General features: G+C 49.4%; 6 protein-coding genes across 6 annotated transcripts; 2 read left to right on the plus strand and 4 right to left on the minus strand.

Annotated features, from left to right (window-relative positions):
* Nucleotides 1-448: 448 nt before the first annotated feature.
* On the plus strand, nucleotides 449-1842 carry KY384_002961 (uncharacterized protein; the record flags this gene model as incomplete). Its single annotated transcript, XM_044811482.1, has 5 exons — nucleotides 449-508; nucleotides 561-583; nucleotides 631-928; nucleotides 988-1774; nucleotides 1823-1842. 5 exons carry the CDS (start codon nucleotides 449-451, stop codon nucleotides 1840-1842), a joined length of 1188 nt encoding a protein of 395 aa, XP_044670615.1.
* Nucleotides 1843-2938: 1096 nt separating this feature from the next.
* KY384_002962 (uncharacterized protein) lies at nucleotides 2939-4217 on the minus strand (the record flags this gene model as incomplete). Its single annotated transcript, XM_044811483.1, has 3 exons — nucleotides 2939-3767; nucleotides 3819-3887; nucleotides 3946-4217. The coding sequence occupies 3 exons, from the start codon at nucleotides 4215-4217 to the stop codon at nucleotides 2939-2941; spliced, it is 1170 nt and encodes a 389-aa protein (XP_044670616.1).
* Nucleotides 4218-5240: 1023 nt separating this feature from the next.
* Nucleotides 5241-6107, minus strand: KY384_002963 (uncharacterized protein; the record flags this gene model as incomplete). The annotated part of the gene is made up of 1 exon (XM_044811484.1): nucleotides 5241-6107. The coding sequence occupies one exon, from the start codon at nucleotides 6105-6107 to the stop codon at nucleotides 5241-5243; it is 867 nt and encodes a 288-aa protein (XP_044670617.1).
* Nucleotides 6108-8358: 2251 nt separating this feature from the next.
* KY384_002964 (uncharacterized protein) lies at nucleotides 8359-9168 on the minus strand (the record flags this gene model as incomplete). Its single annotated transcript, XM_044811485.1, has 1 exon — nucleotides 8359-9168. The coding sequence occupies one exon, from the start codon at nucleotides 9166-9168 to the stop codon at nucleotides 8359-8361; it is 810 nt and encodes a 269-aa protein (XP_044670618.1).
* Nucleotides 9169-10217: 1049 nt separating this feature from the next.
* KY384_002965 (uncharacterized protein) lies at nucleotides 10218-10766 on the plus strand (the record flags this gene model as incomplete). Its single annotated transcript, XM_044811486.1, has 1 exon — nucleotides 10218-10766. One exon carries the CDS (start codon nucleotides 10218-10220, stop codon nucleotides 10764-10766), a length of 549 nt encoding a protein of 182 aa, XP_044670619.1.
* Nucleotides 10767-11202: 436 nt separating this feature from the next.
* On the minus strand, nucleotides 11203-13651 carry KY384_002966 (uncharacterized protein; the record flags this gene model as incomplete). Its single annotated transcript, XM_044811487.1, has 6 exons — nucleotides 11203-11383; nucleotides 11458-11627; nucleotides 11732-11782; nucleotides 11854-12900; nucleotides 13008-13065; nucleotides 13119-13651. 6 exons carry the CDS (start codon nucleotides 13649-13651, stop codon nucleotides 11203-11205), a joined length of 2040 nt encoding a protein of 679 aa, XP_044670620.1.
* Between the last annotated feature and the right edge of the window lie 644 nt (nucleotides 13652-14295).

Genomic DNA, 14295 nt, shown 5'->3' on the forward strand with positions numbered 1-14295 from the left:
CGGAGAGGACGCTCTGTCTGACAGCCACCGTAGGTTGACAATTTGGTCAAATGACCAATTGTGCTAACAAGCCAGGCAACACCAAATGTCACCAACGACATATGTGCTGCATTTGACGTTGACAAAAATGGTGTATTTCGAACGCCGACATATCGCCCAAAGTGCGTATGGTATTGTTGAGGAGTAAGATATGGTCCGACTAACAAAATGATAGCCTTCAGTTGATGATCCAGTCCTTCTCTTCGCGAGAAGAGAAAGATTCAGCCTTAATCAAGTTCCTACGTCAAAATCATGGCTCCTCAATTATCTACGTCCAGACTCATGAAGTTCGCAGCAGACCTGGCGCTCTTCTCAAGAAATCAGGCTGACTGTGAGATGGTAGCAAACTGAAGACGTCGGTATGAAGCTTCGGCGGGCCGGACTCAAGGTACTTGAGTATCATGCCGGCATGTCTACTGAAAAACGGACATCAACACAAGAAACTTTCATGGCTTCAAAGGATCAGATCGTAAGTCTCTACCCGCACGTGTCGCCCGCAACACTCTTTGACAAATCTATAGGTAGTTGCTACCATTGCATTTGGGTAGCGATGCCTCAGTAATCCGCTCTTTCCAATGCTAACCTTCACAGAATGGGCATCGACAAGGCCGACATACGCAACATCGTCCACTTTGCTATTCCCAAATCTATCGAAGGCTACAGTCAGGAGATTGGTCGAGCTGGCCGCGATGGCTTGCCTAGCACATGCATAGCGTACCTGTGCCACGACGATATCCGGATCATGGAGGAATGGTCGAGAGCAGACATACCGAGCTTCCGAAGCATCAATGGTCTTGTTGGTGAGATCCTAGAGATGTACAAGTTCTCTAAGACAGGCGATGTAATTGAGCGTCATTTGAATGACGAGTCCCGAGAATGGGACATCAGGGTATATGAAATCCACGTAATGGGGTGCCTGAGTCTCGCAATTCGCTAACATCTTAATAGCTAGCGGCTCTAGGTCTACTCAACGCTCAACTAGAACTGCGCTTTTCCCTTATTCGTGCCATCACTCCTAAATACTCCAATTATAAATACACAAGATCCTCTGGATTCGAGGCGAAGACGGCCGACAGCTCGAAAGTCACATCCACACTCAAGAAAACCAGCAAGACAACCAAGAAATGGACGCAGATCGATGTTGACGTAGCAGCTTTCACAGGCGGTTTCCCAAGGGAAGACGCAGTTCGAAAACTCCAACAATGGCACGATTCCGGCGCCATCGAATTATCACCCAGCGGCGTAGTCAACCGCTTTCGAATCGTCAATCCCTTTCCTAAGACGCAAGCAGAGAAGGATGACATCATCGAAGGTATTTACGAGCAAATCAAGGCACGCGAACGGAGCGACATGGAGCGCGTGCAGCAGGTCATCGACCTTCTCACAGCTTCAGAATGCATCTCCACGAAGCTCGCGAGGCATTTCGGCGATGATATACTGGTCGAGTCGGGGAAATGCGAGCACTGCAATTGGTGCATTACTGGCAAGGCTGTGGAGTATTCGAGAGGTCAAATGGTGACTAAAGATGCGATAAACGAGGACAAGATCAAAGCCATATTAAAAGCAACGAGTGTGAGAGACGATGCGAATTTTCTGGCGAGAGTGGCGTTTGGCATCAGTAGTCCTAGGGTTACGATTGAGAAACTGGGGAAACATGAGGTCTTTGGGAGCTTGAGTGGATGTGATTTTGAGGTCAGTATCTGTTTTTTCCCCACAGCCATGCCCCCAAGTTGTTGTGGGATACTGCAATAAGAGTATCTAGATGCTGATGAGAGTTGCATAGGCTTTGGTGCGACGTTTTGATAAAGTGTGTAAAGCTTGAAGGTTGTAAAACACATGTGGTGGCATGTATCTGTTACATGATGCAAGAAGAACCTTAGATCACTGCCAAGACGTATCGAGAGATCATGAACGAACCATCGCTGAATAAGATTATCCACGGCTCTTGTGCCTCTGAGTGCTGAACGAATAACCCTTGCACCCTCAAACAAGTATCCCACATCAAGGAGCAACCCATCTCTCCGCACAAACCTCCACAATCTCATACCCCGGATCCGTAGCTTCCCCAACCTCCACACAGCAACTCCAATGATGTCCCTGCAATATCCTCTCCCTACGACTATGCTCCCTGCTCGCAAACCGCCACCCCTCATCCAAATTCCGCCGATCCTCGGCCGCAAGATTCGCCAGCCGGTCCGGCGTCTCCGCAACGGCTTTCCTCATCCGCCAGTACCAGCGGTGCACGAGCCAGCCTAGTTCTGACGCCCTCGCGTCCGGGAAGTTGGTGTGGATGTCGATGATGCCGAAGGTGGGGAAGGTGTGGCCCGGACGGTTCGGCCAGCGAGTTGTGTTGAAGGTGACGATCCAGATTTGGTAGGGGGTTGGGTTGTTGCTGATGGGCGTGGGGTGCCAGTAGTGCTCGCTGTTCATGGTGCAGGGGGAGGGGGGAGGAGTTATATGGGGTTGTGTGAGAAGGATAGCGGTGGTGCGTGGTGCTGGGGGACTTTAGAGTTGGTGGCGACTTATGTACGGTGATATCTTGGCGACAGGCAATGTTTTCTTCCCCCGGTATAAGAAATTGCCTTCGAAAGGGCAATGTTGTTAGGCTTTAGGCCTACTGGATGGAGTTGCCCTTTGCTTGTTTTGGCGTTCTGGCTAATGGCGGGCTCTTTCGCCCGGCAGATGGGAATGGAAGTGCATTTCCTTGAGACCTCAACCAAATAGGGCAGAGCATAGGCAAAGAAACGGTGCAGGTCAGCTTGATATCACAATACCATTTGTACCATACCTGTCTAAAGCACCCGATCTATAAGCGTAAGTCAAATTCCAAACAAATCCACCCTTTTCCAATCTAAATGATTTATATGCCCACTCGCCTTTGCCCGACCTCATCCCCTCACTAGCCTGTCTTCCCACCCTTGCCACCCTTCCTACTGTTGCCTTTCGCCTTTGTGCTACTCAGAAGCTCAGCCTGCCCAGCGCCTTTTATCCCCTTCTCCACCTTCGCCTCCACCTTCCCTTCACCTCCATCGCCTGCGTCTTGATCCTGCCGCGCAGACCGATTCCGGAGGCCATAGCTATGGGTAACTTTCTCTTCACCTCCCGCCGCCTCAGTAGCAACCATCTTCCTAGTTTTGCTCGGACCTGCAGCCGCTGGTGTAGTTCTCTTCTTACGTGGATTCGCAGCCTTCTTCGACGGGCCTTCGCCAGCACTGTCATTATTTCCTCCCCCTTGAGTATCAGGGACTTCGAAAGGCTTGTGTTCGCTACCACCTTCACCCTCTGTTGTAGCCTCTCCTGCTTCTGGGTCGTTATGTTTAGCAATTGGTTCGATTTTAACCCACAACTTCTTCCCGTCGGCTCCGTCTTGATGCTGAATTATTTTGCTTTGACCGACCTCTCGCCATGTCAGATCTTCTGTGGCTAGACGTTTGCCTTCTTTCTTGGCCATAGATAGAGAGGTGAAGATTCCCCTATTAATCATGATGTTTTCGAGAGGACTAGCTGCATCGATATCCTGGCCTTTCTTGGGGCGATTGGTCAGAAGGATCCACCGCTCTCGCTTATTGAGGACATCGGAAATAGCTTTGTCGAGTAACGGCTGCTGAGTGATTGGTTCGTCGGATTTCTGTTCTTGGTCTCCGTTGTCCTTTCCTTTCCCTTTCTTCGAGAGGTTGTCGTCTGGCTTGTCGACTTCACTGATGTTATCATTTGATTCGTTCGTCTCACTAGTCGTTTGTGAGTAAGTATTACTGATGTCAAGAGTGATCGTGACTCACGTAGGCAGCTTATCAACTTTAGATCGCTTTGACCGTTCACTCTCGTCTGCGTCTGAGTCTATCTCTGGTCTGGATTCATGAGACTTGGTCAGCGAGATGGACAACGTGGTAAAAGAATATAAGTCACCCTTTTCGCTTTCCTCCCCTATTCGCACTCAATACCTCAGATATCTCGTCGAAGGAATTTTTTTTCGCTGGATTCATGTCGACTTCGTCCTCCTGAGATTTGAATTCAGTGTCTGACAAGGAACTCTCATGGCCTTTTAGGGTGCGTGGCGGATCGTCTTCGTGAAACTCGTCACCAACGTCTAGCCCCGCTAAATTCAGATTCCTGCGCTCTCTCAACGATGGTCTCAGGGGACCACTTCCGGTCACGGCTTCCTCGGGAGAAGAGTCCATAATTTTGCTTAGGGTAGAGATATCGAAAGGTCGTTGCAAAAGCTGAGGGATCTAACGAGAAGTTGAAGGATGTATCAAGAATTGTTGCTGTTTTGAGGAATTAGAGTATCGTATGTCTTTGAGCTGGAACTTATAATCTCTGTAGACAAAGAACGAAAGCAAGCATTACTTTTTGAAAGTTTGCTGGCTTGATCCCCTTGAACGCCAGAATTGTCCCGTTTTGTTGGTGAAGAAACTTTTGAAAAAGACAATCTGACAATCGGCAGAGTGCATTAAAGATACATGGCAGCGATGCCGGGTTTGCATTCCACTGAGGGCATATCAAAGGAGGAGATTGTGAGTGGTATTTGATTTCATCTTCGGAATAGCACACACGATAGTATTTTTGCGTACACAACATCAAGCCAGTCTTTGTTCAAATGGGTTGTCTCTTAGTATGTCTGCTGGCAAAGGCGGTCAAATGCCACCGCGATCCCCCGCTTGCAATGGGTAGCCGCAGCAGGAGCGGTAAAGACTCTGCTTCAAAGAAATGTGGGGCAATCAGAGATCAAAACGTGTCTAGACTTGATCAACTACGCTAAAGAGAAAAGAAACACTGGCTGCGAATACTAGCACTTTACCAATTACGGGGTCTCTCAAAGACTCAATCTTGCCAGTAAAGACTGATACCTTACATACAACGGAAGATATTGCGAGCTGAAAGAATATTAGAGGGAAGAAGTCTGCTCGATACATAATTTTGAGAGACTGTATATATGAATGAGAGTTAACCCCTGAAGAGAAGTCATGGGCGATCGACTAAGCTCCCGTTCGTCATAATTATGCTGAAGTGTATTCTTTAAAGAGAAAGTAACCCTGTACTGGAAACCTTGTATTTCGTTATTGTTGCCTGGATGAGTGAAAGTGACCCGACCCTGCACGAACCACCAAACTACCTTGCCTGCTTTGCTTCGAGTCGTAAGTCCTCCCCATAACATTTCTGTGACATCTGTGGGATCTACCATCACCAGTCGATCTATTGAATCAAGGCCCATGGTTTTGCACAAACTGAACACTCCAGGGTTGAACCTTGTGCATGCCGCTTGCACGTGGATGGAAGTGAAAGAAGGCCCTGGAGAAAAAAGGCTTGTTGGAAGGTTCCTCTACCCTCATACTTGTGCATTCCCCTAAGTATAACATGAATGTCTTCCTAAATCTAGGTACCATCGCCATGAAAAACGGGTCGGGGGTTCCATCTCCCCATGCTTCCGATGAGGAGGGTGATGCATCCTGCCAATTACAACAATCGACTGTAGTTGTGACCTGCTCTAGACTTTTGAGCGGCATAAACATTTCCTCTTTCAAGATCCGGTGTAGGGAGACTTCTGGAAAAGTTTGTTCTTTAAATTTGCTGAGGATGAAAGAAATCTCACATTTCTTGATGCTTCCTAAACCGTTTATCATCATAACGAAAGACATCCTCCACCGAATCTCCCAGTCTTCTGCGAAAGGATGGTGCATCCGTCGAATTGTTGGCGATCGTTGCGAGTGGTTGAAATACCATATCTTAAAAATTTGAAGGGAGTCAGCACAAACGTTGATCTTGACATCCCTGATAGCTGACAAATCCTTTCCAGGGGCAATGGCGCCAAAGTTGAAGTCCTCGCAGTATCGCAGCTCTATCAAAACTTGTTTGGCCGTCCAAGATTTGTTGAGTTCTGTAATAGCTTCTGCATGTATCGTTCTTGACACTTCCAAGATGCTCAGTCTCATCTCCTTGTGTGTAAAGCCTGGTAGGCGCTCCGTGTGTGCAATTAGATAGCCGTTTGCGAATACTTCTTCGTATATCTGGCGTCGTATTTCAAGAGGGATTCGACCTAGGGTACCGAGGGGAGACGCGGGGGTGTTCATAGCGTAGTTCGATGACTCTAGACTTGATTTCACTTTCGATAATGAGCACAGTCAATGACTCTTGGATGATCGGATAATTGAACCGGTAGACTCACGATGTAGCGAACGGGGTTGATCCACAGTAGGTGAACTTGTGCCCAGATTCAATTGCGAAGACTTCAGCTTGGTTCGACCCAAAGTGAGAAGAGTAGTGTATGATGAAAAAGTGTCAGAACCGGAACTCGTACGATCACTAGGACAATTTTTCCACACGCCAAGAGCAAGCAAACACGTCACTCGCCATAGTGAATAGAAATCTTACGCCTAAGTGGATGCACGTACACTCCTTTGTCCTTATTCACTTATCCAGCAACACTTGGCCGAACTCTGATCCTCACCATCGATCGCGCTGTCACCAGAACCTTGGAAAATCAAGTGACGAGGACCACATCAATGAAGTCGTCCAACATAAACTTCGTACGAGAACGACGGAAATTAAAAATTCTTATCTTCTAGCCACATCGTGTCCCATTTTTTAACTTGAGAAGCCCATGGGCGTAGCATCGTAGACACATACCCAGTTCTAAATATCAAGGAAAAGACCTTTCCAATCTCCACACTATGCCCTTCACACCTCAAAACATATCATCCCCATCAACAACCCTTTTACTAATAGCCGCATAGCATACACTCTCCCCCTCCACGATTCTCGCGCCCCAAAGTGCCTTTCTCCCGCCCTTCCTACCCTCGTAAAGTCCCTCACCTCCCCATTTGCATCCATCAACCTCCATATCAGCCTTTCCACCTCTGACCTCGCCCTTGTCCTCGCCTTCGCACTTCTCATGTATCTCACACCCCTTACCTTCTCCCTCCCCAACCCCCTCACTATTCTCTCCTTTCTCCTGGCCTCCCCCCAACTGCTCCCCAAGCCCCTCATCCTTCCCCCCTCCCTCCCTCCCCTCCCTCCCCTCCCTCCCCTCCATCTCCCCCATCAACCCTCCTCCACCTCAAACCCCCCCGTCTCCCCAACCTCTCTCCCAGCGCCATCATCCCCATCACATGCCCCGCCCTCGGCCTCCTTCCCGCATCCTCCACCGTCTCCACGATGCTCTGCCGGCAATAATACCGCCTTGCCAGCAACCAGCCTCGTCCGACTTCTTGGGCGCGCGAAAGCGAGCTGTAGGTTCCGATTAGGCCGATGCCGCCGAAGCGGGGGTGGGCGCTGGGGAAGCGCGTTGTGTTGTAGGTGAGGCAGTAGATGTGTTGGGGTGGCGGTTGAGGAGGTTGGGGTGGTTGTGGGGGGTCGGTGACGGGGAGAGTGCAGTTGTTAGAGTTTGGAGGAGGGGCGGTGGGCGTGAGTTGGGGGACAGCGGCAGCGGTGTCATTGATGTCTGTGGAATGAGTGACAGGGATGTCGGTGATATGTTTTGTAGTGGCGACGGGAGACCAGGGCGGCGAAGATTGTAATTGCGCTTCTTTTGGGTCGATCATTGTTCTTGTTTGAGTAGAAAATCTAGTAACATAGGATTGAGGGTAAGACGTGGTAATGCTTTGAAGATGAGATCGATACTGCAGGATGATGGGCAATTACCGGGCAATTAAAGAAGAGCAAGTAAGAAAACAATAGAATAATTATTGAGTTTGATGGTGTTGGAAAGACTAGCATTGTCCGGTGATGTGAGGAAATGTTTGACACTCTTTGCTTCACTTGAGTCACGCATCTGGGGTCTTCCTTATTGTTCAAGGCAAAACCAGGCTTAATCAGCCTTGCTGAATATCATTGTTGTGATGTGCATACCTGGAAATAGAAGGCACTTCTTAACGTCCAGCATTAGACACCAGATCAGCTCAAGATTTCGTGGTCTGCAGTTTCCTTCGGGAGCTTGCAGTCTCATGATTTCGCTTGACTTTGACAGACTGTCGAGACATGATCGTCACATCTTGGTAGTACAGAACACGATTTCAACGACTTGGGTTTTAACGCTAGACTGGACTGCTGGTAGGACAATCAGCAGCTCTTTATCTGATTCAAATCAAATAGATTGCTAATCACGAATCTGACGACTTGCATGAGCAAGACATTCACCCACCCCTGTAATTTGTTTTGCAGTCAATGCATCATGCACTTTATACGTATTCAATTGGTTCTTAATTGAAGTGACTGCTGAAAGTCGCCAAGTTTTTCTGAGTAAGCTAAATTATCAGAAGCTATTGACTTAAGCTGCCTAGGGCCCAGAGAGCTACTGCCTACTGTGCCTACTGAATCCCTTGTTCACCGCCCAAACTTCAGCAAATACCCACCATCCACGGCCACAATCTGCCCGTTCAAATACTGATTTGTCACCATGAATATCGCCGCATTAGCCATGTCCCTATCATTGCCTGGTCGACGAGCAGGCAAATGGGCGTATTTCTCAGCTGGCAGCGAACTCTTTTGGTTTGTATCATCACTCTCCTGTGTCGTCATCTCCGACGGGAACACTCCAGGAGCAATGGCATTGACACGAACTTTCATCCCATGATTCGCAATTTCAGAAGCTAAAAGCTTTGTCAAATGATCTGCGGCACCCTTTGATGCATTATATGAAAAATGAGCCTGCGATTTGGCGACACTGCCGGAAATGGAGGTAATATTGATCACTGTGCCAGAATATCCAGGGTTGTGCTCTGTAGCTTTCTCTAGGAGTGGGAGGAATGCGGTAGTCATCATATATAATTGCGTCACATTCGTCTTGTATGTATCGGCCCAATCGTCATAGTTCGCGCTCTCAGGTTCGAAGAGATTCTTCTTGAACTCCTCGCCAGTCTCACCATATGGCGCTTGCTTGCTTGTTGCTATTCCGGCACCGTTGACGAGCACACAGAGGCACTTTTCGCGTGACTCGATCTCTTTCGCCAGCTTGGCGACATCGTCTTTTGAAGTTATGTCGGCTGTGATTGGAATGATCTCGCCAGCAATATTTTGACCGTGTGCCTTTACAACTGTTTCAAGTTTCTCCTCTGTACGACCAACGATATAGACTTTTGCTCCGTTGACTGCCAGGGCTTGCACAATCATCAATCCAATACCGGATCCTGCCATTGTTTAGTGAGGCTCTAATTATCAAACAGCTGACATTACCTCCACCTGTGACTAATGCCACGCGGTCTTTCACATTGAAGAGGTTCGAGATCTCAAGATCTGCATTATTTGAAGACATTCTGTGTTGAAAAGCTGCTCTTCGAGGGACGGGCGTGGATGGCTTCAGTCGGGCTGTAAGGCGGACACGTGTTGATGAGACTTCGGCAGTGAGGTTGTGATGTGTTGGTATTCTGGGCAATGTGGCACGGGTGAGCAAACGGGACATATTGAAGAGTCCATTTTCAATTGTGAATGTTGAAAACACGATGACGAGACTCTGACGTCGTTTCTCTTTGCTTGGCGCCAAGCAATCATTCGCAAAGCTACGCATCCATGAGGTGTAATGCGCATGCAAATAGCCAACATCAAGCCCAGTCTCCAATTACCCCCCAATGAGTCCAAAGATTGAGTATAGTGAATCTTGAGTATTGTACGCTTCATTCATTGTGCTCCTTCCTTGGTTTGGGCTCATAGTGGTTTATCTTGTTGCCCGTCTCGCCGGCAAGTCTTCCCAACAAGAACCTGAGAAAGACTCGGGTATAAATGTCACTTCTAGCACATGCTTAAGATGGGGGCTGATTCTGACGGCTGCCCACTTCCAAGCGTCTACAACATCACTTACCTAGTGGAGGCAGCATCTTGCGGTTGATTACTATCCTCACGACTGCCAAGTGACCCCGCGTTGACCTCGGCACGGATGGATTGCTGTCTGCAAGGCAACCGGACCTGCGTTGGCGCACGCCCATCAGCGCCTTCCCATCCCAATGGACGACTTGGCAGCAAGCTAACACGGCAACATGCTGCATGATTTCAAAGCACAGCTCTTCCTAGCCTGACAGCCTCAAAGACGGAGCAATGAGACGTCCCGACCGTTCCACGCGCCCAGACGCGTCCGTAGCTATAAAGGCTCTCCACGCGACAGACAATCGACTGCATCAAACCAAACAGCAGCTCTCTCCCCCCCACATCTGAACATCGCACCAGTCCCACCCAGTATCAGCAAGTCAACAATGACGTCCTCCCCAGAACCCCCCCAATTCAACCTCTACACAACCACCATCCCCCTCTACCTCCGCGCGATGACGAACCTCCTGCACCAACTCCAAAAAGCCTCCTCACACTCCCTCTCCTCCGGCACCCCGCCATCCTACTACCTCAACGCGCGCCTCTACCCCGACATGCAAGGCCTCCCCTACCAAATCCAGCGTCTAACCGACACGGCCAAATTCACGCTCGTGCGCGTACTAGGCCACGACCCCACCCTCCTCAAAATGGAAGACAACGAAAGCACATTCCCCGAGCTGACCGCGCGGGTGGAAAAGACGATGGCGCTGCTGCAGGGGGTGAAGGAGGAAGAGATGGCGGAGGTGGGGAGGGCGGGGACGAAAGAGGTGGTGCTTACACGAGCAGACGGGTTTCGCTGGGAGACGGGCCCGTATGAGTATGTGACGAAGTTCGCAATGCCGAATTTTTGGTTTCATGTTAGTATGGCGTATGCGATTCTCAGGATGTGTGGGGTGCCGGTGGGGAAGAATGATTTTATTGGGACGGAGGCGTGAAAAGTTTTCTTTGGGATGGGGGGGGGAGAATGAGGAGGGGGGTGTTCTACAACAGAAGACGGATGGAAATAAGGATCACGAATGTATTCAATTGGATTGAACCTTGGCATCCACTATTAGAGTAATATGATTTGCATTGGAGGTTAAGGAGTAATGAGTGTCTATAGTCGGAGGCTCCTCATATACCCTTGGGTTCCTTACACAGTACTAAGAGTAAGTATTACGTTTGCCATATATTACTTATTCATGTGACACCAACATCCACCCCATCGTAGAATTTTCTTTTCCTTCTATCTGAGCCGTCCTCCATTGCCTGTTCGAAAGTTCCATGTTCTGTACCTACTACCTGATGCGTATCGAAATGGAAAATCAACCGTGAAGCAAGGCCGACCGACCGACTAATCTATCCCAACTCAGTCCAACACTTAGTTCCTACTCACACCCCCGAATCGTCCTGAAAGCACATCGCTGGATCCGTCTGCCCACACGCCGCCCCTGGTGCCGCCCAATTCCCCTCATCCCCATACCAAGCCTTCCACTTCCCACAAACTCTCTTCGCTTCGATAATAGCCGGACTCGTGTCAGGCCCACCAGGGGGTTTGGCCAAGTCGAGTTCGCTAGCGGCTGGTCCTCCAGAATCTGCATCCCAAGTCCAGCAGAGATGTGGTCAGCGATATGGCAGTGCACTAACCAAGCACCAGCGTTGTCGGCTTTGAAGGCGATGACGACGTAGCCGGATGTGTCCACTAGGACAACGTCACGCCTGGGCGGGTTGTCGGTTTTGAGGTTTAGGGTGGACGGGTGGTAAGCTTTGTTGGATGCTTGTTCGAGGATTGCGAAATCATGACCGTGGAGATGGATCTGGGTATGCTCGTCAAAGGGGTTTATATGGATGGAAAGTGAGGGGGGAGGGAGAGTTGAGCGTGTGTGGGGAAGATAGGAATGAGGAAAAGGAAGGAACGTACGGGATGCGCGCCAGTGCTGCCAGATGAACCAGGTATAATGGCTAGGAAGATCTGCAAAAGGTCGAAGTTAGTGGATGAAAACACAATGAGGAAAGACAGAGAGATAGCAATGTCAGCCTCACCCAATCAGTGCTGGTATAATCTTCAGGCACGATTCTCCACGACTTAACCCAGGGCCCATCAGTGTCGAGGTTCAAAAATGTGGGATTGCTGTAGTTGACTCTCATAGGATCAAATTGGTCGCCGCCGTCAACTTCTGCTGCCAGTGTCCATTTTGCGAGCGGGTAAACTGATTTGCCCCTGAAGTCAATCCATAGATCAAATTGCTCTCCATTAGGACCATTGCTTGCATCTCCAATGGTCCAGTTCACCTTCGGGATGAGACTTGCATAAGGTTCGTCGCCACACTCTTGTGGCGAGAAGTCTGTCCATTCCGTCGTTGTGGGCGTTGCTGGGCTTGAGCTATTGTACCGCAGAATACCTGTCTCCATATAGTTCGGGGAGACCCCTTGATGACCTCCGCAGTCGGCTGTAAAGGTTCGGATCCAGTAATTGCCATCTGCAGCAATTGGTCCAGTGTTGTTGTTACTCACTGGGTTGGCCTCAACGATGACATTGTACCGCTGTCCGATACCTACTAGAATGGAAGAAGTGGTATAAGGCTCAATCGCGACAAAGTCGGCACTCACAACTTGCAAGAGGTGGTTGTCGATGCTAAATATGAAGGTCATATCAAAAGAAGTATTGATCACTCGAAATAGGTACTTCTTGGTTGGCGGGTCACCGTCGAAGCTTTTCTGATACGGCGGCTGGACAATTGTCGTGTTAGGAACAGCGTTGTTAAATTGAGTTACGTTTCCACGGCCATTTAGAAGGATGTCTGGCGAAGTAAGCCCCTGATACACGGCATCGAACGCGGAGTTATGGCCCCAGTCAGTCATGATCAAGGGAGGGCTGATCGCTTCATCATACTCAGCAGACATAGGTCCGTGAAAGGTCATGGGTCCTACGGCACCATCGGCGTATTGGACGGAGTAATGGGTGTGATACCAGGAGCTGCCATATTGCATGACCCGAAATTTGTAGACAAACGTATCCAATGGCGCGATTGGACATTGCGTAATGCCATTAACGCCGTCCATATGCATGGTCAGTAGTTGTCTTACACCCTAAAGATTGTCATGTGGTCAGAAACTGGAAGCATGATGATTGCAAGGAAGCCAGATTGTTTCACAGGCAGTGAAAGCCGAGATGGGAAAGCGGAGGTGTAACTTACATGCCAATGCACAGAGGTTCCATTATGCGCCATGTTGTTCGTCACAGACACCTCAACGCTGAGACTACTATTAGCCATGCAATGCTAAAGACCCTTGAAGTGAAAGCTTACGTATCTCCCCAGCAAGCTTGAATCCAAGGTCCTGGATATTGACTAGGCTTTGTATCACCCAAGTACTTGAAAAGTTTCGCCTCATTGAATTCCATGCCGTCGGCATCATAAGAATCATCCACTATTTCAAGAGAGTATTGACGCAGAATCCCAGTGGGTGTTAGGTCCTCGTAGGGTGTAGTGATATTGAATTGCTCCTGAGTCTGGGTATTCTCAAGCCAGCATTCTCGAGTAGTGTTGGAGCAGGCCACCCAATCAGATGACATGGCCGTATAATCGCATAGGAAGCCATCTTCCGCAGGAGTTCCCGGGGGTGCAAAGATCGGTCCTACATCAGAGGGCACAGAATCGGAGCTCGAGTCTATAGCGTGTTGAACTGGTCGGACGGGTTCCATGTATCGGTCAACAGGTTCTGGGAGCTGGTTAGGGAGCTGCAGAGGCGTTTGGTTTTCGATGCCATGTTGGACTGGTGATAAGGTTACGAAGCTAATGACCGAGATCACAGCTCCAACAACGCGATCAAAGAAATGCATCTTGATTTTGACTCTTGGATATACCAGTTGGTGAGGGAGGCCAACGCTGGTCGTCTACAGAGGGTGATATTTGGTTAAAAAAGATGGGGGAGAGGCTGGGTGTTGGTGTTGCCTCAACCCCTCGCAGTCGTGGTTGCTGTACCAGCCATATGGCGCTACGTAGGTCTCATCGCTCGAATCACAAGCCATAGTGACTCTCGTATCAATGACCTAGCTGAATGCTCCTGGTCTCGCTACTAGGTATGTGTGGGGCGAACTGTCTTATCGGCCGCCCCCCATTGGAGAATCGTTGCCAAATGGTGCGGGAGTCAGAGGGTACTCTGCTCTGGCTGAAGGGATAGTACAGCTGGTTTCGGTCAGGAGGCGACACTGGCCGCAAGCTATTTAGGATCAGCGCTGATTATGTCCAAGGTTCAAGCTCTTGATAATGCAGTGGTTCCGCATGTAGTGGGGATAGTGCCGTGGGTTGGTCACTTTCAAAACGCCATCATTGCAAATGGCTGGCTGAACAGATAACCCCGCGGCTGGAAGGAGTTAGTTCATCCTGGCCTTGTCGAACATCCCTTCTCCGCCCTGATAACGAGGAGCAGATTATCGGGTTGCTGCATAGCCTCACGCAAGTCTAAGACTCGATACGGAGCCAT

This window comes from Bacidia gigantensis (assembly GCF_019456465.1).
Source record: "Bacidia gigantensis strain McMullin 20006 chromosome Unknown contig_180, whole genome shotgun sequence".
Taxonomy (NCBI): Eukaryota; Fungi; Ascomycota; class Lecanoromycetes; order Lecanorales; family Ramalinaceae; genus Bacidia; species Bacidia gigantensis.